The sequence below is a fragment of the Bos javanicus genome, chromosome 18 (assembly GCF_032452875.1).
Source record: "Bos javanicus breed banteng chromosome 18, ARS-OSU_banteng_1.0, whole genome shotgun sequence".
Taxonomy (NCBI): Eukaryota; Metazoa; Chordata; class Mammalia; order Artiodactyla; family Bovidae; genus Bos; species Bos javanicus.
In genome coordinates, this window is record NC_083885.1 from 52,444,128 (window position 1) to 52,470,705 (window position 26,578).

General features: G+C 47.1%; 1 protein-coding gene and 1 long non-coding RNA gene across 2 annotated transcripts in view; one reads left to right on the plus strand and one right to left on the minus strand.

Annotated features, from left to right (window-relative positions):
• On the plus strand, window positions 1–13,100 carry IGSF23 (immunoglobulin superfamily member 23). Its single transcript, XM_061388587.1, has 4 exons — window positions 1–139; window positions 2,532–2,873; window positions 6,447–6,716; window positions 9,056–13,100. Exons 1-4 carry the CDS (start codon window positions 76–78, stop codon window positions 9,337–9,339), a joined length of 960 nt encoding a protein of 319 aa, XP_061244571.1. The 5' UTR covers window positions 1–75; the 3' UTR covers window positions 9,340–13,100.
• LOC133230737 (uncharacterized) overlaps window positions 3,908–26,578 on the minus strand; it is a 24,004-nt gene continuing 1,333 nt past the window's right edge. Inside the window, exons 2-3 of the long non-coding RNA XR_009730953.1 lie at window positions 6,028–12,925; window positions 3,908–5,628 (exon numbers count right to left, since the gene is read on the minus strand). This is a non-coding gene — a long non-coding RNA (uncharacterized LOC133230737). The remainder of the gene's footprint in view (window positions 5,629–6,027; window positions 12,926–26,578) is intronic.

A 26,578-nucleotide genomic window follows, 5' to 3' on the forward strand; every position in this document is an offset into this window, starting at 1 on the left:
TGTGGTCTAGGAGACCCCACTCCAGAAGGGCGGCCTCTCCTGCGCAGCTGCCTCCGCTGCAGGACAGAACGCGGCATGATGTGGCCTCTGGGCACCAGCTCCAGCCACAGCCCCACCTGGACAAGGCTGCTTCTAACAGGTGCGTTAGAGACAAGGGCTGCACTCACGGGTTGGGGACAAAGAGGAGACATCCTTGGAGAGGAGGAGAGTCTTTATCCAAATCAGAGACGCCCCTACTCTGAGTTCTGACTCTGGTCATGTTACAGCCCATGCAGCATGGGCAACCGACGCACAAGAGCTCTTGAAATCCCCAAGAGGCCTCTGTGATTGACCCATTTTACAAAGGAGTACAGTGAGGCTCAGATAAGGGTGGGGTCACTTGCTCAAGAGCAGGCGGCTGGCAAAGGCAAAATAAGAATTCAGTACCCGCAAGCCAGCCCTTTTCCACCAGAGCACCCTGTCTGACTCTAGCTATCCATATCTAATAATAATTTTTCAATAACAACCATAACAATGAAAATAGTATAACAATCATAATAAAAAGAGGCCATTGTGACTGAGTACTTCTCCATGTCAGCCTCTTCTAAGTGCTTTCATGTAGTAACAGTTAATTCTTAACCCCAGGAGCCTAGAGCCACAGGAGCCCCATTTCATAGAGCGGGAAACTGACACACAGAGAGGTTATGGGTCCTCCCCAGGCCACACAGCTTGAAAGTAACAGAAGGAGGACTTGGCCCCTTATGATCTGGCCACCAAGAACACACTTTCCAGAAACCACCCACATTTACCTCTTGGAGAGTAAATGAATTGCTTCTTTGTCCAGTCCTTAAAAAGTTCAGTTCTGTGTAATTTCAAAACTTCAGCCACAGTTGAGAACTTCACTCCTGCCCCAGCTCGGACCTGAGTCAGGCTGCAGTGAGGATGTAGGGGGATGTGGTGGGCCTTGTTCCTATGTCTCTCTGTGTCCTTTCTCCCCACCCAGAGGTGAGGTCTGTGCCCACCCCCTCCACCCCACCAGGCCTAGGGTAGAGGAGAGGAAGGCAAGGAGGGTGCAGGAAGGTTTCAACTTGACTGCTGTAGTGGTAAGGTGGGGACATGGCCTTCTGTGTGGCTGAGGCATGTTGGAGAGATCTTCCTGGGTGGGGAATCTACCCAGCAAGTCATCTCCTATGGGGCTTTTTGCCAGGACAGGCTCCAGAGATGCCCCCATTCAGAGCTCTGACTGGCTCCTTCAGCGGCATTCACACTGGCTCATGGGAAACTCGTGGACATCTCTGTTGTCCCACCAAATGCAGGAGGTATGGACCACATCCATCCTGCCCACTCCGCCTCCATCTGTCACCTGAAGACTTACAGGTCTAAGTTCCCACAAACTCCACAGCACACATCTCCAGCACTCCAAGAGGTTCCCTTGGAGCCCCCCTCACTTAGCAGGAGGTGGAGGAAACTCCCAGTCCCAGCGGGGACCTCCAGTCCCCCAAAAAACCTCACTCTGAGCCATCTCCTCTTCTCTGTGAGCTCTCAGCCTTCTCTCTTGGCAGGGGTAAAGTGGCTGGTGCTGGCAGAACTGGTGATGGGTAACCCCTGTTAGCTGGGCTTCCCTGATGGCTCAGATGCTAAAGAATCTGCCTGCAATGCAGGTGAACCCAGGTTCAGTCCTTGGGTTGGGAAGATCCCCTGGAGAAGGGAATGGCAACCCACTCCAGTATTCTTGCTTGGAGAATTCCATGGACAGGGGAGTCTGGCGAGCTACAGTCCTTGGGGTCGAAAAGAGTCAGACAGGACTGAGTGACTAATTCAACAACAACCCCTGTTAGCTAGACCTCAGCTGGGAATGGGGAGTTCTTGGTGTCTGTTCTTTTGTTCTCAGCCTCTGGAAACTTTGGGGAGATTCTGCGACAATGGAAGTCAAGTTTAACATTCTGGTGTATTTATATTTATATATAGTGATTCAGGGACCTGTTCTGGGATCAAACAGGAAAAAATTGAATAGTGACTTTTTCACATTTGATTGAAGGTTAGAAATGAAATAAAATAGCCATGCTCCGGTCAAGTAGGACTTCTGGAATTATCTCTATGGTTCTAGCTCTGAAATTCCATATGTATACACATATGGAATTATATATATATAGGTTTTATATGTATTGTGTGTATATATATATATATAAATTGAGTGTACATGCTAAGTTGCTTCAGCTGTGTCCAGCTGTCTGCGACCCCATGGACTGTAGGCCAGCAGGCTCCTCTGTCCATGGGATTTTCCAGGCAAGAATACTGGAGTGGGGTGCCATACCCTCCTCCAAGGGATCTTCCCCACCCAGTGATCGAACCCTTGTCTCCTGCATTGGCAGGCAGATTCTTTACCACTGTGCCACCTAGGAAGCCCCTTTTTATTTATTATTATCACCGTTGTCACATCAGCTCTCCATGGCACACATTCTCACCAGCACGGGGTTAGCGGCTGGGGCAGCATCTTGCCTTTGGTCCCATTGCTCCCTCGCTCTCTCTTCTCCCTCCCACCCTCCTACAAGGCACCCTGCTCGCATTCAGTACCTGGTCTGCCTCCTTGGAACTGCTCTCCTCTGTGTCTCTGGACCCCTTGACTGAAGGAGCCAATGCCCACCTGCCAGTCCCTAGAAGCCTGGATAGGGTTCTCGCCACCTCTTGGTTCCGAGGGCATGAAGTCCGGCCAGAAGCCATGATCTTCTCTCCCGAGGGCCTCCCAGGGCCTGGCCACACTGGCCGGGAGACGCTGGACACCCAGGGCAGCCTGATCATCAGAAACGTGACGACTCTAGATGCGGGCAGCTACATGGTGGTACTGGAAACCAGCAGGGGACGCAGGAGTGCGACGGAGCAGATACCGATCAAGGGTAATTTCACCCCCCCACCCCTCCCTCCACGGCAGGGCAGGAGGGACAGAGTTCTCAGTCCGCAGGGCCCCAGGGGACCCATTCTGAACCCATCATCCGTTCCAAACATCCCAGAACTTAGAAGGGCAACCAGTTTTTTTTTAGCTCTTGATTCTTGTCAACAGCTCTGGTCTCAGCTAATTTTAGCCAGGCTCACTCTGGTGTCTGCAGTCAGCAGGTTTGGAAGGATTGCCTGGGCACTGGTGCAGAATGGCCTCCTCCCTGTCTGGCAGTGGCCTGGCTGGCAGTTGGGGCGATGGGAGGAATTAGGCCACGAGCCTTCCCATCCTCCAGCCAGGTAGCCTGAGCTCATTGGTTATCAAAGGAGCAGAAGCTGCAAGGCTCTGGAGGCCCAGGCTCAGAACCGGCCTGCCAGTACTTCCGCCATGTTTTATTGGCCAAAGTGAGTCACATGACCGGTTTTGCTCCAATGGAAGGGAAATAGTCTGAGGTCCATCAGTCTGGGCTTCCCAGGGGGCTCAGTGGTAAAGAACCCGCTTGCCAAGGCAGGAGGCAGAAGAGACCGGGTTTGATCTCTCGGTCGGGAAGCTCCACTGAAGGAGGAAATGGCAACCCACTCCAGTATTCGTGCCTGGGAAATCCCATGAACAGAGGAGCCTGGCAGGCTGCAGTCCACGGGGTCACAACAAGTCGGACTTGATTTTGCAACTAAACCACCACCATCGGTCTACATATCTGTGATTTGAAGGCCAGTTCTTCTAGAACTGCCTAGAGCGTGTGCAGATTCTGAAACCCAAACCACCTGTGTCGAGTCCTTGCTCCTTCACTTCCTAGCCACATCTCTTTGCAAAGTGACTTGCCCTCTGTGTGCTTCAGCATCCTCCTCTGTAAAATAGAATCATGGTAGACCCACCCTTGTAGGAGTGCTATGAGGAACAAACGAATTAATCCACACCAAATACCTAGAACAGTGCCTGGCACCTGTTGCCAAAATCTTGGTTCTCTGTGGGAGATGCCGGGTAAAGATACAGAGACAGGGTTTTGGAGGAAAGAGAAAGAGTCACTTTATTTCTTTACCAGGCAAAGTGGGGACGCACTTTTTTACTTTTACTCTATTATAAGAACTGTGTCCCTGCTGGAGGGGCTAGTGAGGAGTTTTATAATCGTTATAATGGGGCTCATGGTCTGGGATACGTGATAAGGATCAAAGTAAGAAAGGTCTTGTGTTCTTCTTCCATTTGCTGAGTTTCAAAACAGCCCTAGTTGACATCAAGCGACTCTGTGACTCTGGCTGGCTGTCTCCGAGGGTTATTGGCCCATTATCTTCTTTCTGAAAGGAAGAATGCTATAGGGGATTGTTACAAGAAGTGTGGGGGAAGGTGAACCCCAAGTGCAGGGTGTAACTCACATAGAGTCTGAGAGTGGTTAAGGAATTAGCTTTGTGAAAGGCAGGCGTGCACAGTGAATCAGTGGCAGTTAAAGTAAAACTAGGATTGCTTAACTCTTTCAGGCCAGTTTATGCTATTTCCCCAGGCTGTTCATTGGGTCCTTATTTTCCTTCTTTATCAGAGAAGTCTCATTTCTATCTTTGCTGCAACACACAGAGTAAGCAAATGTTCGCCATGAGTATTTCAGGGGACTTGACCTCTTTGAGCCCTTGTTTTCCCATTAAAAGGATGATAACAATGAAATCTACCTTGTAGGGTTGTTGTGAGGATTAAACGAGTAAATCCAGTGGCTTTCAAGTTTTTTAAATCATGACCCTGTATGTTCATATATCTACACATCACAAGTTACTTGTCTTTATAAGTGTCATAAAATAACAATTATTGCTAAGTGCAATGCATTCTGATACTTTCTTTTACAGCTCATTTCACATTTTAAATGCTGATTATTCACTCAATGTGCTCAGTCATGTCTGACTCCTTGGGACCCCATGGACTGCAGCCCTAAATGCTGATTGCTGCTGCTGCTAAGTCACTTCAGTCGTGTCCGACTCTGTGCAACCCCACAGATTACAACCTACTAAAACAACCTACTAAATGACTTCACCCAAGCATGGGTCTTACTCGTAACATAACAAGCCAAGTAATATAACGAGCTGTAGTTAACGTGTGTTTAGAATGGTGCTTGGCTCACAGTAAGAGTCCAAACTAGATGGCTATTAAATCAATTCTTTTTAAAAAAGATAATTTTATTTCTTTTTGGCTGCACTGTGTCTTCATTGCTTTGTGGGTTTTTCTCTAGTGGCATTGAGTGGGGGCCACTCTGGTTGTGGTGTGCAGGCTTCTCCTGCGGTGGCGTCTGTTCTTGCCAAGCACAGGCTCTAGGTGCATGGGCTTCAGTAGTTGTGGCTCATGGGCTCCAGAGCACAGGCTCAGTAGTTGTAGCACAGGGGCTTAGTTGTTCTGTGGCATGTGGAATCTTGCCAGACTAAGGATCGAACCTGTGTCTTCTGTGTTGGCAGGCAGATTCTTTACCACTGAGCCCCTACATTGATTCTCATTTCCACACCCGTGGGTTCTTTCTCCTCCTGCAAGGCTTAGCTCATGCACCACCTCCTCCAGGAAGACTTCTCTGAGCTCTTTGGCTGGATTGAAGTTTTTTTCACTTTTCATATTGCATTGAATGGTAATCAGCTCCATATGTAGGTCCCCAGCATTCACCATGACATCAGATCCAAATCCCAGCTGTGTGTCTCTCTCTCTGACCATGAGCCCTGGCCCTAAGACCCCCAGACCTCAGAGTCTTTCACCTGAAAAAAAAAAAAATAAAGAACTATGGTGAGGAAGTGGTGAGGGGAGCTTCCCTGGTGGCTCAGCAGTAAAGAATCTGCTTGCCAATGCAGGAAATGTGGGTTCCATCCCTGGGTCAGGAAGATCCCCTGGAGAAGGAAGTGGCAACCGACTCCAGTATTCTTGCTTAGGAAATCCCCTGGACAGAGGAGCCTGGTGAGCTACAGTCCATAGGGTCACAAAGAGTCGGACACGACTTAGTGACTCAATAATGACAACAACAAATGGTGAGGATGATGTATGCTGTCTGTAAGGAGCCCTCCCAGTAGCCAGCGGCCAGGCCCCAAGCCTTGGAGGACCCCTTGACCACCACCATCCTCACCTACACCCAATCTATCAGCAAATCCTGTGGACTCTACCTGCAAAATAATCCAGGATCCAGCCACTCCTCCAGGAGCTCCTTGGCCTTTACCCTGGTCCAGCTGAGGGCAGGGGACCTGGGGTATTTATGTACCAGTCCACACTGGTCACTGTGGAAGGCTGTGTGCCCACTCTCCAGTGCTTTGGCTGCTGCTTCCTTGAGCAGAGCAGGCTCTGGCAGCCAGTGAATGCCCTGAAGCCACAGATGCAGTGTTGGCAGTCATATGTGCTGAGGACAGCTCAGCTCCATCCAGTGTCTGGATCAACAGTGGGCACAGACCAGGCCCTCCAAACATGTTGAGGAATGAATGAATGAGTGAGTGAGTGAATGAACGAATGCCTCTGTGGTGAACAGAGGAAGTGCTCGGCCTCTCTGAGTGGTCTCCACCCATGTGACCTTGCCCCCTTGTTTGCACAGCCACCTATGATGGGGTGCAGCTGGTGACATTCCCGGGAAATAGACAAGGTATCCTCCGGAGTGAACTCAACTACTCTGTGATCCTGCAGTGGGCGGCTTTAATCACACCTGAACCTGTGCTACGGTGGACCTTCAATGGGAGACCTCGTGGAACTGGGGAAAGGCTGATTATCCACAGGTTGTCCATGAAGGATCTGGGCACCTACTTATGCTTGGCCGAGAATAGTGAGAGGGTGTACCTCTCCCAGCCTGTGACTATCATGCTGCCACGTGAGTCTCCCACCCTGACCCCAGACCCCTGGTCAGTGGCCAGCTTTCCTGATTCCACTGAGCTACCTTCTGTGAGCAGTTCCCTCTGAGACCCTTTATAGTCAAGATGACATCCCATTCTTTCATCCTCCTGGCAGAGTGGGGATTATTAGCCCATTTTACAGATAAGAAGCTGTGGCCCAAAGACATGAATGCTAATGAAAGTTCAGGGCAGGACCTGGAGCCGGCTGTCTGGGTCCTCCTGGCTCCAATCACTTTCTACTGTGTGTGTTTGAGAATTCTCTTTGCCGCTCTGAATCTCAGCACATGCCACAGGAAAAATGAAGGTGGTAATATAGCGAGTGGTTCCAAGCACGGGCTTTGGAATTTGAATTCTGGCTCCACTGCTTGCTGGCTGTGTGACTCTGGGCCAGTGCCTTGACTTCTCTGTGCTTCAGTTTCCTCAGTATTCTGAGGAATATAAACTGGGAAAATAATAGTGCCCACCCCGAAAATACAGCTGTGAGCATTCAGTGAGATAAGCAGGTGAACAGCTTAAAGTAAGAGGGCGTAGCACTATGGAACACTGCTGCTGCTAAGTCGCATCAGTTGTGTCCGACTCTGTGCGACCCCATAGACGGCAGCCCAACAGGTTCCCCTGTCCCTGGGATTCTCCAGGCACGAATGCTGGAGTGGGTTGCCATTTCCTGCTCCAATGCATGAAAGTGAAAATTGAAAGTGAAGTCGCTCAGTCGTGTCCGACTCTTAGCGACCCCATGGACTGCAGCCTACCAAGTTCCTCCATCCATGGGGTTTTCCAGGCAAGAGTGCTGGAGTGGGGGGCCATTGCCTTCTCCGATGGAACGCTAGTGAGTGCTCAATAAACATGAACTAGTATCATTGCTATGATTAGTATTATCCCTATTGTTATTAATTTTGTGCCTGTTACCAGAGACAAGAGTGTGTACAGAGGCTCAGACGGCAATCACAAGACAAGCCAGTTATTGGGATTAAAAAAAGTGGTTTGGGAGCCAGTCAAAGTGGAGTTCAGTTCCTGCCCCTGTGCCTTCTTGGCTGGGTGACTTAGGACAAGTGGTGTCCCTTCTCTGGAGCTTCAGTTTCCTCCTGTGTATATAACCAATGTGATCGTGTACACCTCTACAAAATTGCTGTTAAGGAACTGAAATGGTAAACTCTGGAAGCTAGTTAGCTGGTGCTTTAAATAGCAGCAGTTGCCATACATGTTATTTTTAGTATTTCTATTCATAGAGTGGTGCGGAGGACCTGCCTAGAGAAGAAGGGGAGGCATGTAGGCAGCAGGAATCACTTGAGCCAAGGTCCAGAGCATGGGAAAGATGGAGAGGGTGGAGAGCCTGGCTTGGCTACATTCCTAGACCTTGCTTCCTCTCCCCAGCCATGGTTCAGTGGGAGATTTCAGGATTTGATTTTAGGTAATTTATTGCGAGAAAAAATATAAATCTTGGAGCACCTGGTGACCCTGATACATTCACTGAGAATGACAGTACTTCTAAGACCCCCTTCCCTTGTTCATCAACTGTTTAGGAAATGTTTATTGAGTACCTATTATGTGACTGGCCTATGCTGGGCAGTGCTGAGGACAACTGGTAACAGAGACAGTCCTGGTCCTGCCATCACAGGACTTCCAGTGCAGTAGGGGACAGGCCTGTCCACAAACAGTAATGACCAGAGTGGGCAGGGCTGGGGTGGGGGAACTCAAGCTGTGAGACCCAAGGGGGCACCCGACCCAGCAAGGGAATCAGGGAGGGCTTCCTGGAAGAGGGGACATCTGAGTTGGTACTAGAAGACATAGAAATTGTCCAGGCCAGGGGGAGAAAATGGCATTCCAGGGGCACAGATAAAGGCTTGGAAGTAGGAGAGGGAAGTAGAAAGTTAAATACAATCCAACAAGGCTTAGTTATAAATGTAGAGGGTAGAGAGAGATGAGACTGGCCAGACGCAGATTCTTGAAGGTCAAGAAGAAGCCACGGGACGGTCCTAGCAGGAGAGGAACAGGGTCAAGTGTGGACTTTACAAAGACCCCTCTGGGGACTTCCCTGGTGGTCGAATCGTTACAATTCTGTCCTTCCAATGCAGGGGGCATGGGTTCGATCCCTGGTCAGGGAACTACGATCCCACATAACAAGATGTGGCCAAAAAAATTTAAAAACCCTCTGGCTTCTTTGTGGTGATGAGATGGGTTGGGGAGAGACTGAGACGAGAGAGCAGGGAGGAAGCTGGTGTGGAGAAGGGGAGGATGGGGAAGGAGGTGGAATGGCGGGGGGCGGGGGGGGTATGGAGGGAGGGTGTCTCCTCCAGTCTCTCCCCTTCTTGGTTCCCAGAAGCTGATGTGGAACCCACAGAACCTGCACCCATCTCTCAGAAGCCCCCGCTATCCCTGTCAGGAGGATCTGCCATTGTTCTCATCGTGGCCACATCTGTGGCAGGCTTGGTACTGGTTGGAAGCATGCTCTTCACCTTCATCCAGAAGCTAAGGTACCTGCCTTCCCTTCCTCCCATCCACTCAGCCTCCACAAGGCACAGAGCTCTCTCTGCAGCAAGACTGAAGCCAAGCCAACAACCTTATCCCAGGGAGCATAAAATTCATTCAGAGAGGATGACATAGACCCCCAATGTGCCCCACCCTACTAGTCAGTTTCCAAAGTAGCCCCAGGGAAACAAAGAGACAGGAGAGGGTCCTGGAGCTGCGTCCAAATCCCCATTCTGTCACTTACCCAAAGTGAGGCCATGGCAAGTCGCCACCCTGCTCTGGGCCTCAGTTTCAGTTCAGTTCAGTTCAGTCGCTCAGTCGTGTCCGACTCTTTGTGACCCTATGAACCGCAACACGCCAGGCCTCCCTGTCCATCACCAACTCCCGGAGTCCACCCAAACTCATGTCCATCGAGTCGGTGATGCCATCCAACCATCTCATCTTCTGTCGTCCCTTTCTCCTCCTGTCCTCAACCCTTCCCAACATCAGGGTCTTTTCAAATGAATCAGCTCTTCGCATCAGGTGGCCAAAATATTGGAGTTTCAGCTTTAGCATCAGTCCTTCCAATGAACACCCAGGATTGATTTCCTTTAGGATGGACTGGGTGGATCTCCTTGCAGTCCAAGGGACTCTCAGGAGTCTTCTCCAACACCACAGTTCAAAAGCATCAATTCTTTGGCGCTCAGTTTTCTTTATAGTCCAACTCTCATATCCATACATGACTGCTGGAAAAACCATAGCCTTGACTAGACGGACCTTTGTTGACAAAGTAATGTCTCTGCTTTTTAATATGCTGTCTAGATTGGTCATAACTTTCCTTCCAAGAAATAAGCGTATTTTAATTTCATGGCTGAAATCACCATCTGCAGTGATTTTGAAGCCCAGAAAAATAAAGTCAGCCACTGTTTCCACTGTTTCCCCATCTAATTGCCATGAAGTGATGGAACCGGATGCCATGATCTTAGTTTTCTGAATGTTGAGCTTTAAGCCAACTTTTTCACTCTCCTCTTTCACTTTTATCAAGAGGCTTTTTAGTTCCTCTTCACTTTCTGCCATAAAGGTGGTGTCATCTGCATATCTGAGGTTATTGATCTTTCTCCCAGAAATCTTGATTCCAGTTTGTGCTTCTTCCAGCCCAGCGTTTCTCATGATGTACTCTGCATATAAGTTAAATAAGCAGGGTGACAATATACAGCCTTGACGTACTCCTTTTCCTATTTGGAACCAGTCTGTTGTTCCATGTCTGGTATACCCATCTCTTTCAGAATTTTCCACAGTTTATTGTGATCACACAGTCAAAGGCTTTGGCATAGTCAATAAAGCAGAAATAGATGTTTTTCTGAAACTCTCTTGCTTTTTCCATGATCCAGCAGATGTTGGCAATTTGATCTCTGGTTCCTCTGCCTTTTCTAAAACCAGCTTGAACATCAGGAAGTTCACGGTTCACGTATTGCTGAAGCCTGGCTTGGAGAATTTTGAGCATTACTTTACTAGTGTGTGAAATTAGTGCAATTGTGCGGTAGTTTGAGCATTCTTTGGCATTGCCTTTCTTTGGGATTGGAATGAAAACTGACCTTTTCCAGTCCTGTAGCCACTGCTGAGTTTTCTGAATTTGCTGACATATTGAGTGCAGCACTTTCACAGCATCATCTTTTAGGATTTGAAATAGCTCAACTGGAATTCCATCACCTCCACTAGCTTTGTTCGTAGTGAAACTTCCTAAGGCCCACTTGACTTCACATTCCAGGATGTCTGGCTCTAGGTGAGTGATCACACCATCGTGATTATCTGAGTCATAAAGATCTTTTTTCATATAGTTCTTCTGTGTATTCTTGCCACCTCTTCTTAATATCTTCAGCTTCTGTTAGGTCCATACCATTTCTGTCCTTTATTGAGCCCATCTTTACATGAAATATTCACTTGGTATCTCTAATTTTCTTGAAGAGATCTCTAGTCTTTCCAAACTATTGTTTTCCTCTATTTCTTTGCATTGATCATTGAGGAAGTGTTTCTTATCTCTCCTTGCTATTCTTCGGAACTCTGCATTCAAATGGGTATATCTTTCCTTTCCTCCTTTGCTTTTTGCTTCTCTTCTTTTCACAGCTATTTGTAAGGCCTCCTCAGACAGCCATTTTGCTTTTTTGCATTTCTTTTTCTTGGGAATGGTCTTGATCCCTGTCTCCTGTACAATGTCATGAACCTCATTCCATAGTTCATCAGGCACTCTGTCAGATCTAGTCCCTTATATCTATTTCTCACTTCCACTGTATAGTCATAAGGGATTTGATTTAGGTCATACCTGATGGTCTAGTGGTTTTCCCCACTTTCATCAATTTCAGACTGAATTTGGCAATAAGGAGTTCATGATCTGAGCCACAGTTAGCTCCCGGTCTTGTTTTGCTGACTGTATAGAGCTTCTCCATCTTTGGCTGCAAAGAACATAATCAATCTGATTCCGGTGTTGACCATCTGGTGATGTCCATGTGTAGAGTCTTCTCCTGTGTTGTTGGAAGAGGATGTTTGCTATGACCAGTGAGTTCTCTTGGCAAAACTCTATTAGCCTTTGCCCTGCTTCATTCCATATTCCAAGGCCAAATTTGCCTGTCACTCCAGGTGTTTCTTGACTTCCTACTTTTGCATTCCAGTCCCCTATAATTAAAAGGACATCTTTTTGGGGTGTTAGTTCTAAAAGGTCTTGTAGGTCTTCATAGAACCGTTTAACTTCAGCTTCTTCAGCGTTACTGGTCGGGGCATAGACTTGGATTACTGTGATGTTGAATGATTTGCCTTGGAAACGAACAGAGATCATTCTGTCGTTTTTGAGATTGCATCCAAGTACTGTATTTCGGACTCTTTTGTTGACCATGATGGCTACTCTGTTTCTTCTAAGAGATTCCTGCCCGCAGTAGTAGATATAATAGTCATCTGATTTAAATTCACCCATTCTAGTCCATCTTAGTTTGCTGATTCCTAGAATGTCGACATTCACTCTTGCCATCTCCTGTTTGACCACTTCCAATTTGCCTTGATTTGTGGACCTGACATTCCAGGTTCCTATGCAATATTGCTCTTTACAGCATCAGACCTTGCTTATATCACCAGTCACATCCACAACTGAGTGTTGTTTTTGCTTTGGCTCCATCCCTTCATTCTTTCTGGAGTTATTTCTCCACTGATCTCCAGTAGCATATTGGGCAGCTACCGACCTGGGGAGTTCCTCTTTCAGTGTCCTATCTTTTTGCCTTTTCATACTGTTCATGGGGTTCTCAAGGCAAAATACTGAAGGGGTTTGCTTCCCTTCTCCAGTGGACCACATTCTGTCAGACCTCTCCATCATGACCCGCCCATCTTGGGTGGCCCCACATGGCATAGCTTAGTTTCACTGAGTTAGACAAGCTGTGGTCTGTGTGATCAGATTGGCTAGTTGTCTGTGACTGTGGTTTCAGTCTGTCTGCCCTCTGATGCCCTCTCTCAGTGCCCACCGTCTTACTTGGGTTTCTCTTACCTTGGACATGGGGTGTCTCTTCACGGCTGCTCCAGCAAAGTGCAGCCACTGCTCCTTACCTTGGATGTGGGGTAGCTCCTCTTGGCCGCTGCCCCGACCCTGGACGTGGGGTAGCTCCTCTCAGCCACCGCCCCTGACCTTGGACGTGGGGTAGCTCCTCTTGGCCACTCCTGTGCCGTTGTGCAGCCACCACTCCTGCAGCCTCAGTTTGCGCATCTGCAAAATGGGGGTGGTATTAATAGCACCTGACTCATGGGGCTCTCATTTGGATTTCTCAAGCCTTTTGGGGCTTCCCTTGGTGGTCTTGTAATTAGAGCTCTGAGCTTCCACTGCAGGGGGTACAGGTTTGATCCCTGGAGGGGAACTAAGATCCTACGAGACTCACAGCAAAGACTTTAAAGCAGGGCCTGGGATATGGTCCTCATTTTCCACATGAGTAGAACTAAATCGCAGAAAAATCCATCAACCTGCCCAAAGACATCCTGCTAACAAGGAGTTGACCCTGAATCAAACCCAGGTCTAACTCCAAAGTCATATTCTTAGAGGGGAAAGATGAGATATCAGGGAGTATGAAAATGTTCACTCAGACTACTCAGAGTCCCTGCCTCCATGAACAGCAGAAGGGGTCACTTCCCGTCCTCCCTGCCATTCTGGCCAAGACCTATTTATGACAGACCACTGCTGACGTCGTCCAGAAGGAACCAGCCTTGTCCAATCAGCTGGGACCTTGGAGATGAGGTCATGAGAACAAGCATGGGTCTCTTGACTCTCCCGGTGGGAAGAGGCAGTCTCCAGAAGAGAAGGGTCTGGACTGAGAAGCACCCCAAGAAGGCCTGCCAAACTCACCAAGGGCCAAGGGAGATTCCCCGTAGGTTTGCAATTAAGTTCTTGGACCCTGACGCCTTAAGCTCATCCTAGCTCTGCCATATGCTAGCTTTTGGGACTCTGGGTGATCCCTTTAACTGCTCTGTGCTCCATCTGTAAAACAGGGATAATGGTAATATAATATCTGCCTCAAAGAGTAGGTGTGTGAGGGACTTCCCTGGTGGCCCAATGGCTAAGACCCCGTGCTCCCAATGCAGGGGTCATGGGTTCAATCTCTTATCTGGGAACTAAGATCCCACATGCCACAACTTAAGAGTTGAGTTCACATGCCCCCATGGGGCAACTAAGACCCGGCACAGCTAAATAAATTAAATTTAAAAAAATTTTTTTAAATAAAGGATAGATGCGGGACTTCCCTGGTGATCCAGTTGTTTAGACTCTGTGCTTCCACTGCAGGGAGCGTGGGTTTGATCCCTGGTCAGGGAACTAAGATCCCACATGTGGCCAAAAAATAAAAATAAATAAATATTTTTTTTTTAAAAAACAGGGTAGATGTGTGGATTACATAAAATGGTGGGAGTGAAACACTGTTAATAGTGCCTGGCACATGGTGAGCCTTCAAAAAATGTCAGCCACATGTATTATTATTATGGTTATTTTTGTTATTATTATTATTTCTCTCTCCATTGTAGGTCTGGCTGACAATGAAGAGATGGGTGAACCATTTGGGGTATTTTTCAGTTTAAATAAATTGAATAAAAATAAAAATACAGACAAATGAATCTAGACAAAAGGAGACATTACAAGCAGATCTGAATCATGAATTTTCCTGTGGTATTAAAATACTAACAGCTATTTTACCATATCCCGTCAAAATATACATTTTGTGGAACATGTGTACATTTCTGTTCAGTATATAATTAGTAGTGGAATTTCACAGTTGTAGAATACGTATATCTTCAGCTTTTATCAAACAGTTTTTATAAAACAGTTTGGGATCATCGATAACTGTTTTCCAATCAAATTCAGTGTATTTTCAGACAACGGGTTCCACAGTGAAGTACTACGTAGTAGGACTTCCCTGGTGGTCCAGTGGCTAGGACCCTGTGCTTCCAACGCAGGGGACGTGGGTTCAGTCCCCGGTCGGGGAACTAAGAGCCCACATGCCATTCGGCATGGCTGAAAATGGGCTCCTGGGCTCTGAAATCCCTATTTCCAATCATTCCACTGCCCCATTGCTCCCTCCCTGGAGCCAGACCCCCCCTTCCCATTACTCCCTCCTGTGTCAGGGAGGTGTCCTTGTGTTCATGTACATAAGCTAAAAGCAAGGTACAGAGAGGGCAAGTGATTTGCCCAGAGTCACACAGCCACGTGCGATGCCAGCTCAAGTCTGCCCAATACCAAAGCCTGTTTCTTAGACTAGCACTGTCCAAGAACACTCTCTGGTGAAGGAAGTGTCCATATCTGTACTGTCCACTACAATATTATGCAACACAAGTGGTTATTGAGCCCTTGAAATGGACATCATGTAACTGAGGAACTGAATTTTTAATTGACTTTTAATTAATTTTAATTTATATATCCATCCGTGGCTAATGGCTTTTGCATTGGACAGTGCAACTCAAACTCCTAATTGTTAGAAAATAATAATAATAAACCCCCCAGCAGCCATATGTGTATATTACTGACTCTGTGGCAGTTCTGGGGTCCTTGCCCTAATCTATCCAAGGGTCCAGATTTGCTCAGAAACCCTTAATATTGAACCAGATCCTTTCCTACCTGAGGCATCCCGCCCTCCCACATCCCTCTACTATAAAGGACAAATAAATCATTTCCTGCCTGGGCAGTGGTGAAGGCAGCTGGTTCCCTGGGTCTCAGAGTTGACTGCAGCTGCCACTTGGCCACCAGCTAGAGAACAGCTGGCCAGGGCTGTAGAATAGCTGAGAATCATTACGATGTTCCTCCCTCACTAAAAATAAACTGTGCACATTTTCTCAAAGAGATTTCCTGACCACCTCTGTTATAAATTCACTCCCCTAATTGAACTCGCCCACAGGACTGTTCTGCTTTATAATACTCAGCACATTATGTCATTAAATATTTATTGGTTATACCAATTGATAGTTTAACAATTATCTCCATGATAGGGCTTCCCAGGGGGCTCCAGTGGTAAAGAATCCGCCTTCCAAGCAGGAGATTCTGGTTCAGTCCCTGAGTTCGGAAGATCCTCCGGAGAAGGAAACGGCAACCCCCTCCAGTATTCTTGCCTGGGAAATTCCATAGACAGGGAGCCTGGTGGGCTACATACAGTCCATGGGGTCACAAAGAGTTGGACACAACTTAGCAACTCACCAACAGCAACATCTCCATGTTAAATGTCAGCCCCATGATAGCCAGACCTGTATCTGCTACACAGTATGTGCTCAATTAAATGTTTGTTGAATGAATGAATGAGAGACTAAAACCACACCAACTAGGAAAATTCAAAAGCTCAGAAATGAAAGCGCTGACTGAGTCTCCAGCCTTCTCTAAGTTGGAGTTTAACAGGAATAACACCCTGACTTGAACTCCTCTCACTCTGTCTCTCTATCAGAAAAAAATAAAAAGGTCAGGCATCTTGAGGCCCCTCCCCTAACCCCGCGTGGAGGGTAAACGATCATCTGGCTGCAGCAGAAGAGCCCACTCTCAGCAATTGTGGTAGCAGTTACCCTCAGAGTCCCAGAATTCATTCTCTCCTCCCTCTGTAATAACCAAATCTTCAGTTTCAGCTGGGCACATGATGTCCAAGGGGAAAGAAAAACAACCTTGTCAGTAAAATGTGTAAGGGTTATGTGTGACTTGCAGAACATGCCCTTCAGGTGAAGGAGCATCTTCTCCTGTTGGCAGGAATGAGAATGTGATGACTGGAACCAAGCAGATATATAGGATCATGAGGTGACCATCTCACATGGAGGAGGACAGAGTGGCAAGTGTGAAGTGTGCCAAACCCAGCTTGTGCTGGCTCACAAGAACTTACTTTGGGAAATTCCCCAGCAGTTCAGTGGTTAAGACTCTGGGCTTCTACTGCAGGGGGCTTGGGTTCAATCACTGGTCACGGAACAGATCTCATATGTCTCAGGGCAAAAAAAAAAACCAGAAAACATAAAACAGAAGCAATATTGTAACAAATTCAATAAAGACTTAAAATGGTCCACATCAATAATCTTAAAAAAAAAAAAACTTACTGTGTTCATCTCTTCCTAACTCTACATTCAATGATGACATGTTGGTAGACTGAAATCAATTCTTATAGTGATATTTGCACCAAGGAAATTGGGAATTACTACAAATCAGGAAATTTTTTTCCAGAGAGATAATTTACCAACCCTCCACTGAAAAACAGATATCTGGAGATTTTGTGAAGCTATTCAACTAGCCCTGTCTTAAACACATTTGCAGTTCCTTTTACAGGAAAGAAGAAACAAAAGTCTATCTTGCCGAAGCCAATCTTGTTTTAGTTCCATTGTTTTCCGCAACCCAGTCTATTCCTTTTTTAAAATATTTATTTATTTGGCTGCACCAGGTCTTAGTTGCAGCATGTGAGATCTTGTTCCCTGACCAGGGATTGAACTTGGGTCCCCTGCATTGGGAGCTCAGAGTCTTAGCCACTGGACCACAAGAGAAGCCCCAGCCTGGCCTGCTCCTAATGGATATATCTAACCCTAAGATTTAAGCCATAAAGTCAAATATTTAAGTGCCACTTGGGGGACTTCTATGGTGGTCCAGTCGAAGACTCTGACTTCCAGTGCAGGGGACAGGGATTCGATCCCTGGTCAGGGAACGAAGATCACACATGCCTCAAGGCAGTTAAACCCATACGTCACAACTAGAGAAGCCCACGCACCACAAGGAAAGATCTCAAGTGGTACAACTAAGATGTAACACAGACAAATAAGTAATAAATGTTAAAACAAAATAATAAATAAATTCCGCTTGGCAAAACAGAGATTGAGTGGCTGGAAGAGAGCCTGTGACCATATATAGACTTGAATGAATTGGGCCACAATGAAAGTGTGAGACAGGAACAAGGAAAATAATATGCCAACTTCCCGTGGTGGCAGTGGGTAGGGGGCGGGCAGCCTGGGGAATGCAATGGTCAGAAACAAGAAAGAACTGAGAATCCCACACCTGGTTCTGGTTTTCTGGCTCTGATTGTGTAGATGTTCTGTATCCAGACAAAAGAAAGATAAAAACATAGACAAACTGGAGCTTTCCTTCTCTGGGCAGGAATTCTCTCCCTCCCTGGCAGCCACATCTGCTATGATGAGCTCAGTGTCCGTAGGCAGAAGCAAGGAAGGAAGACTAGACTAGACGTGGGGTAGAAGGAGAGGGCAGAGAGAAAGCTGAACTGCCTTCAGGTTAGAGGAGACTCAAAGAGGAGCAGAAACTGATGAGACAAGGTTACCTCCAAGACCTGTCCCAAACTCGCAGCTCATCCTCTCAACCTGCTCTTCTCCCAGGGATCCCCCATCTTGACAGGATATAAGCTTGGCAGAGACCCCAAATCACTGAGGCTTAAACAAGATAGAAGTGGACTTCCCTTGCAGTCCAGTGGTTAAGAATCCACCTTGCAGGGGACCTAAGTTCCATCCCTGGTCAGGGAGCTAAGATCCTACATGCCAAGAGGCAACTAAACCCACATGCCACAACTAGAGAGCCTGTGTGCCAAAATTTAAGCTCCAGTGCAGCCAAAAATAAATATTTAAAAGGAAAAAAAAGAAAGATTCCGTGCTCCCAATGCAGATGTCATGGGTTCAATTCCCGGTCAGGGAACTAAGATTCTGTATGCCACACAGCATGGCCAGAAAAACAAAGCAAGATAGAAGTGGGTTTCTCTCTCATGTAACAGTCCTGATGGATGCAGCCAAGAATGGCACAGAAGCTGTGCTTGGGGACGTCATCCAGGAGCCCTGGTTTCTTTACCTTGTGGTCTGGCCATCCCCAGGGTGTCACACAGTCAGAATGATGCATGGCCAAGTCCCCATTGCAGCCAGAAGGAGGTGGCAATGTTGGAGACAGTCTCACTGCCTTCCTTTGATGGCATGATCATCAAAGGTGACATGAGAAGTTTCTCACATCACTTGTACTCACATTCCAGGGGTCAGAACTTGGTCACATGACCCCACAAGACTCTACTGTTAATTTGTTGTTGTTGTTCAGTCGCTCAGTCATGTCTGACTCTTTGCGACCCCATGGACTGCAGCACACCAGGCTCCCCTGTCCTTCACTATCTCCTGGAGTTTGCTCAAACTCATGTCCATTAAGTCTATGATGCCATCCAACCCATCTCATCCTCTGTTGCCCCCTTCTCCTCATGCCCTCAATCTTTCCCAGCATCAGGGTCTTTTCTAATGAATCAGCTCTTCGCATCAAGTGGCCTAAGTATTGGAGCTCAACTTCAGCATCAGTCCTTCCAGTGAATATTCAGTGTTGATTTCTTTTAGGATTTCCCAGTTTGATCCCCTTGCTATCCAAGGGAATCTCAACAGTCTTTGCAGCCTCACAGTTTGAAAGCATCAATTCTTCAGCACTCAGCCTTCTTTACGGTCCAACTCTCACATCTGTACATGACTACCGGAGAAAAACCATAGCTTTAGCTGTTTACTTTGTTGGCAAAGTGAAGTCTCTGCTTTTTAATATGCTGTCAAGTTTTGTCATAACTTTCCTTTCAAGCACCAAGCATCTTTTAATTTCATGGCTGCAATCACCATCCACAGTGATTTTGGAGCCCAAGAAAATAAAGTCTGTCACTGTTTCCATTTTTTCCTCTTCTATTTGCCATGAAGTGATGCACTATTAATTACCCGCTCACATCTGTAGTCTCACTTTGCCCCCCCTTGTTGCCCCTCTCCAGCTGCAGCGACTTTAGTCAGGGCTGGATAACTGCTGTAACAAATATCCCCAAAATGTCAGCGATGTGACCCAATAAAAGCGTATCACCCACTCATACCATAGTTCACTGCAGGTCGCTGAGGAGACTGTCCCTACACAGTCATTCCCGAACCTACTATGCTTCTAGCCTGAGTCTCTGCCCTGCTCTGGGTCATATGACCATAGTACTATGAGAGATTCTGAGAAATGAAATCTTCCTGAGCTCCTGGAAATAAGAGGAAATAGGTTTGGAGGAACAGCTAGCCAGTTGTACTTAACGCAGTGCTCGCACGTCACCAGTCGTTTGCACGTGCTATTTTCTCTGCCTGGAAAGTTTACTCCCTTTCTTCAACCAGTTAATTCCTAGTCATTAAAAAAATCTCAACTCAGTCACCACCACCTGCCTGGATTTCACTCCCTCACCCAGGCTTCCCTGGTGGCTCAGAGCTTAAAGCGTCTGCCCGCAATGCGGGAGACCCGGGTCTCTCGCATTGCGGGCAGACGCTTTAACCCTGGATCGGGAAGATCCCCTGGAGAAGGAAATGGCAACCCACTCCAGTATTCTTGCCTGGAGAATCCCATGGACAGAGGAGCCTGGTGGGCTACAGTCCACAGGGTCGCAAAGAGTCGGACACAACTGAGTGAGTTCACTTCAGTTTACTTCACCCTAGCTGCACACACCCAGGAAATTCCTCTTCAGTAGTCATCACAAGTTCCCACCTTAGGGACTTCCCTGGAGGTTCGGTGGTTAAGATTCTGCTTTTCTTCTGCAGGGGTGCAGGTTGATTTCCTGGTTGGGGAACTAAGATCCCACACGCTACACAGTGTGTGGGCGGGGGGTGAGGGGAGCTGGGAAGTTGCCGATTTATAAGTGTTTGGGTGACACTTTGACAATGTCTGTCTCCCCGGTCAAGAATGAAGTCCCAAAGGCAGGAACTGTGTTTCCCTTGGCTCAGCATCTTGCCCTCGGAAACTACAGTAATGCCAGGCCATGATGGGCACTCAATAAACACCTGCTAAAGGAATCAATGAATGGATAGAAGACAGTTAAACACTTTTTGAGCCCCCAAAGTTCTGCGGCATGGAGCAAAACACTAACGTAGTTCTTTTCTGTCCTCATGCGGTGAACCAAGGCATCCACGATCTCAGGGAAGGCAAATAAACAAACCCAAATGCATAGGGAATGCCTAACTATAATCTCCAGCCATCATTTCTCTCCCTAACTCTTATTTTTCACATCCATTTGCCAGGGATGACAAGTACATTTCTTCTTAACTACCATTTATTAAAAAAAAAAAGTTATCATTGTTTTAAGTCCCAGTGTCTTTTTCTTTCTTTCTTTCTTTCTTTCTTTCTTTTTGGCTGTGCTGGGTCTTCACTGCTGTGTGGGCTTTTCTCTAGTTGTGGCAAGCAGGGGCAACCCTTTGTTGCAGTCCGTGGGCTTCTCAGAGCTGTGGCTTCTCTTGTTACCAAGCCTGGGCTCTAGAGCACCCGGGCTTCAGTAGTTGCTGTTCCCAGGCTCTAGAGCACAGGCTCAGTAGCTGTGGCACATGGACTTAGTAGCCCCCACAGCAGGTGGGATCTTCACAGACAAGGGATCGAACCCGTGTTTCCTAAACTGTTAAAGGATTCTTTACCACTGAGCCATTAGGGAAGCCCTCAACTGCCATTGTTGATAGACTGGCAGTGGGTCCTCCAAGATCAGTATTAAGAATTCTGGGAACCTACTCACACTCCCCAGGAAAGAATGCCTGCACTGATTGTTGACACCTGCTGAGAGCTTGGGCATGAGAGTGATGTCAGCAACCCCATATTTGCTTCTGCTGCTCATCAGCCAGGTGTCACATTCTCTGTACTCTCTGATGGGGACCAAAGGAATTTTAGGCTTACTCAGAGTATACTATGAGTCACAATTACAGAGGCACAGCAACACTTCTGAGCTAGTTTAACAATGTCTGACACATTCATTGGGCCAAGAAATATGTGGTGAGCACCATCTGTGTGATAGACTTGTGCTAGAGGCCAGCGACACTGCCATGAACAAGACAGACTTGGTCTCTTCTTAACAGTTTACAAATTCAGTCTCCAGCATCCAGCCCATTTCTTGCCCAAATTCTCAGCCTTCCCCCCCCACTTCCAGCCCACCCTCAATTTCTTCCCTCTTTCAAACACAGTCAAAGGCTCTTCCTCAAGTTCTCTCAAGCTCACTCTCTACCTCTCTGTCATATACACCAACACAAGTCAATGAGTAGTGAAAGTGAAAGTCGCTCAGTTGTGTCTGACTCTTTTCGACCCCATGGACTATACAGTCCATGAAATTCTCCAGACCAGCATACTGTAATGGGTAGCCTTTCCCTTCTCCAGGGGATCTTTCCAATCCAGGGATCGAACCCAGGTCTCCTGCATTGCAGGTGGATTCTTTACCACCTGAGCCACACAAGTCAATGAGTAAGTTTTGTCTAAATTACAGTAATTACAGAAAACATAATTGTATATGCTAGAGCAAGAAAGAGGAATTAAGGTTATATAACAATCAGAGATCAAATAATCACTAAAGTCATTCGTTCATTCATCCAGCACGCCTTCCTCTGTCCACTGGTATTGAATCCTGTGCTGGGCAGTACTGGGGACCCAGAGGTGACCATCACAGCCACGTCCCTGTCTTCCCAGGGCTCACAGTTCACTGGGGGAGACAGAACCATCCCCAGATAGTATCAACCCAGAGTAGTTGGGGCTGGGACATGAGAACCTAGAGAGGGCTCCTGATCCAGTCTGGAGCTCTAAGAGGTCATTTTGTGGGAGGGGTCAGCTGTATTGGAGAACACATTAAGATGATTAACAACAAGAGCAGCCATATATCCTGAAACTGATATTTACCAGACCAGACATTGTACTGAAGGGCTTTAACGCATCATTTCCCCAAACCCTGGAAAGTAAATGTTATTATTAGTTCCATTTTACAAGATGAGGAAGTTGAATTGTCACTGCCGAACTGTCAGTTACACAACCTGGGTTCTGCCTCCGTGGAACTTTACAGCCCAGCGGGTGACAGATCCATCCCTAGAGAGTGATAACTCAGAGTGGGCAAGGCTGAGCTCAGGGGGCTCAGGGAGACCTGAGGAGGGATAACCCAGCCTGGGGAATCCAGGAAGGCTTCCTGGAGGAGGGGTTGGCTTGACCTGAAGTGGGAGCCATTAACTAGTGAAGACCAGAGGGAAAGTGTTCTGGCCTGAAGGTGAATAAATATGGTTTGCTTAAAAGGATTACAAGGGTTTCCGTCTGGCTGACACATAAAGGGGGAGTGGAAGAGCCTTTGATCAAGGGCCAGGTCATGCAGAAACTAGTCAGCTAGGATTTAGAACTGGGACTTGTTCCCGCTAATGCTAGGGATGCATCAAAAGCTGTGTTTCTGATGAGTCATCTGTGGGCAGAGGGAAGGGCAGGAATGTTTCATTTCCTTCCTCGGGGGAGCGAGAGGACTGTGGGATTTGGAAGGGAAGGATAGAGGGGAACAACCATTGTGAGGCACCTGCTGCTGCTGCTGCTGCTAAGTCGCTTCAGTTGTGTCCGACTATGTGCAACCCATAGACAGCAGCCCACCAGGCTCCCCCGTCCCTGGGATTCTCCAGGCAAGAACACTGGAGTGGGTTTGTGAGGCACCAGTACATCCCAAATAGAAGTGAGGTCATCGGGGCTGGTGAGAGGTGAGAGGGAGGAAGTGACTGCTCTGGTAGCCCTTGGGGAAGGGCGGGAAAGTGGTTTTTATTCGGGGGTTTCTCTGCCAGCTTTTCCTGCCTAGCCTCGGAGTACGGAAGATGAAAGTTCTGCCCTCGCCCACCGCACCGCCCCCCCATTCTCTGTCCCAAACCGCAAAGAGGGCAGGATAACAGGGCACGTCACTGCTATTTTCCACATGAGGAACATGAGCTTTATTACCTGCCACGAGGTCCTTGTCCTGCACAACACTGAATGACCCTGCTGCCCAAGACTGTCGTTCATAACAAGGGTGCACGGCAAGGCAATACAAGGAGGCCTCCCAAGCCCCAGGAGTAACTGCTGCCATCTGTCAGAGCAGCAAAACAAATAACCTTTTTATCCATATAACTTATTTAACCATCACTCTATGTTTTGGGGAGCTCCTGTTTCCAGATGAGAAAAAGGAGGCAAAAAATCCATACAGGTTGCCTAGGATCACCAGCTGTTAGTTGGTGAAGGTGGGATTTGAACCAAGGGAGTTGCATCAGGAGCCCCCACCGAATCATTCCTGTCTCACCTTCTTCCGTTCTCCCCCACCCCCATTGCCTCTATCTCCCTCTCTCCCTTTCTCCCCCATCCCTTCTGCCACCCCCCCTCCCTCTTTTTCTCTTTTTCCCTTCCAACCCTCCCACCCTGCCTCCAGGTCCCTACATCAAATCGTCTAGGACAAAACTTCACATCTGAAATTGTAAAAGCTTCAGTTCACTAGCACATGATTCCCTGGGTAGGAAATACTGCCACGTTCCTAGCTGGCTGAAAAGAGTACTGAATGACACTTAGCCAGTATCCTCCAAAACCACAAATGTGCATGTGCTTTGACCTGGCAAATCAGCTTCTAGGAACCTAGGGAACTGATACTGTCACAGGCGTGGGAAATGGCGTGGACATGGTCACTCATTAGAGGATAGTTTGCGAATGCAAAGAGTGGGAAACACCCAAAGGGCTCATCTGCTGAGAACAGGTTCACAATTTATTGTGGGTTCATGCATTAGAATGCTGCATAGCTGTGAATGAATGAACCAATGAATGAAAGAATGAATGCTGTGTCCTTGCCTAGAAAGATCACCAAGATGTGTTGCTAGGTAAAAAACAGGAAGAGGCAGAACAATGCTACTATTTATTTTTTTTCAATGTGGGAGGAAAGAATAAGGAAATTATGTATAAGGAATATATATAATATTTATATATGTATATAAGGAAATATGCATATGTATGTATATATAAGGAAAATACACACATATACAAAAATTCCTTATATACATAAGAAAAGAATAAGGAAATATGTTCATATTTGCTTAATTATACAAACTTCCAGGTGATTCTGTTAAAACACAAATCTGATCACATTGGCTCAAAACCCTCCAAAGTCTTCTGATCTCTTAAAATGTCAATGTCTTATCCTGACCTGTTCTTGTGATTGTTCAGTTGCTAAGTTGTGTCCGACTTTTTTCGACCCCATGGACTACAGCACACCAGTCTCTCTTGTCCTTCACTATCTCCAGAGTTTGCTCAGATTCATGTCCATTGAGTCAGTGATGCTATCTAACCATCTCATCTTCTGCTGGCCTCTTCTCCTTTTGCCTTCAATTTTTCCCAGCATCAGGGTCTTTTCCAATGAGTCAGCTCTTTGCATCAGGTGGCCAAAGTATTGGAGTTTCAGCTATAGCAGAAGTCCTTCCAAAGTATAGTCAGGATTGATTTTCTTTAGGATGGACTGATTTGATCTCCTTGCAGTCCAAGGGACTCTCAAGAGTCTTCTCCAGCACCACAATGCAAAGGCATCAGTTCTTTGGTGCTCAGTCTTCTTTCTTTATGCTTCAGTTCTCACATCCATACATGACTACTGGAAAAAATATAGCTTTGATTATACAGGCCTTTGGTGGCAAAGTGATATCTCTGCTTTTTAATATGCTGTCAAGGTTTGTCATAACTTTCCTTCCAAGGACCAAGCATCTTTTAATTTCATGGCTGCAGTCACCATCCACAGGGATTTTGGAACCCAAGAAAAGAAAATCTGTCACTGCTTCCACTTTTCCCCCTTCTATTTGCCATGAAGTGACGGGACCAGATTCCATCATCTTAGTTTTTTAATGTCCTTGTCTCCTTCACTTATTTTTTTCATAGCTTTTACCATCCCATGGTATATATAATACCTGTCTACTTTTTTTTATTATTATCTTCCTCTCCTCAACTCTCATCCAACCCAGGACCTCCAGGAGGGCAGGAACTTTGTTTCTTGAACATCACTGTATCTTTAGCAGCTAAGAAAGTGAAGCACCTGCTGCTGCTAAGTCACTTCAGTCATGTCCGACTCTGTGTGACCCCATAGACGGCAGCCCACCAGGCTCCCCCGTCCCTGGGATTCTCCAGGCAAGAACACTGGAGTGGGTTGCCATTTCCTTCTCCAATGCATGAAAGTGAAAAGTGAAAGTGAAGTCGTTCAGTCGTGTCCGACTCTTAGCGACCACATGGACTGCAGCCTACCAGGCTCCTCCATCCATGGGATTTTCCAGGCAAGAGTACTGGAGTGGGGTGCCATTGCCTTCCAGGGAAGTCCCCTATGATTTTCTTAATAATATTTCCTTTTGTCTAGCTTACTTTATTGTTAAGAATACAGTGTATAATTCATAGAAATACAATATGTGTTCACCTGGGACAGGGCCAAATACACAGTAGGTGCTCAATCAACATGTATTGGTTGAATTAATAAAGAGCCAAGGGCCGTGGTGGGAGAGCCCAGGGAGCTTCGAGAGCCAGAGGAGGGTGGTTTCAATGGGACTCCAGACCACTCTCAGGGCTCAGAGGTGGAAAGGGTCTGTAGTCGGGGGCTATCAGGAACTAGACAACTCCTTAACTCCACCCACCCATTCCAGCTGGCATCCATCTCTCTCCATCATGTCCTTGCCTTAGCCATATCCAGACCTGCAACAAGATATTTTATTTGATTAATTTATTTTATTTTGGTTGCGCTGGGTCTTCATTGCTGCACACAGGCTTCCTGTAGTTGGGACTAGACAGGGCTTCTCTTGTTGCAGAGCACAGGCTCTAGGAGCATGGGCTTCAGTAATCGTGTGGTGTGGGCTCAGCAGCTTCTGCTCATGGGCTCTAGAGCACAGGCTCGCACGTTGTGGCCAGCATGCTCCGAGGCCTGTGGAATCTTCCCACAGGCTCAAACCCGTATCTCTTGCACTGGCAGGAGGATTCTCATCCACTGTGTGTGTGCTAAGTCGCCTCAGTCGTGCCTGACTCTTTGCGACGCTATGGACCATAGCCCACCAGGCTTCTCTGTCCATGGGATTCTCCAGGCAAGAATACTGGAGGTTGCAATGCCCACCAGGGAAGTCCAGGACATTTTATTTAATTCGAAGATTTTGACAG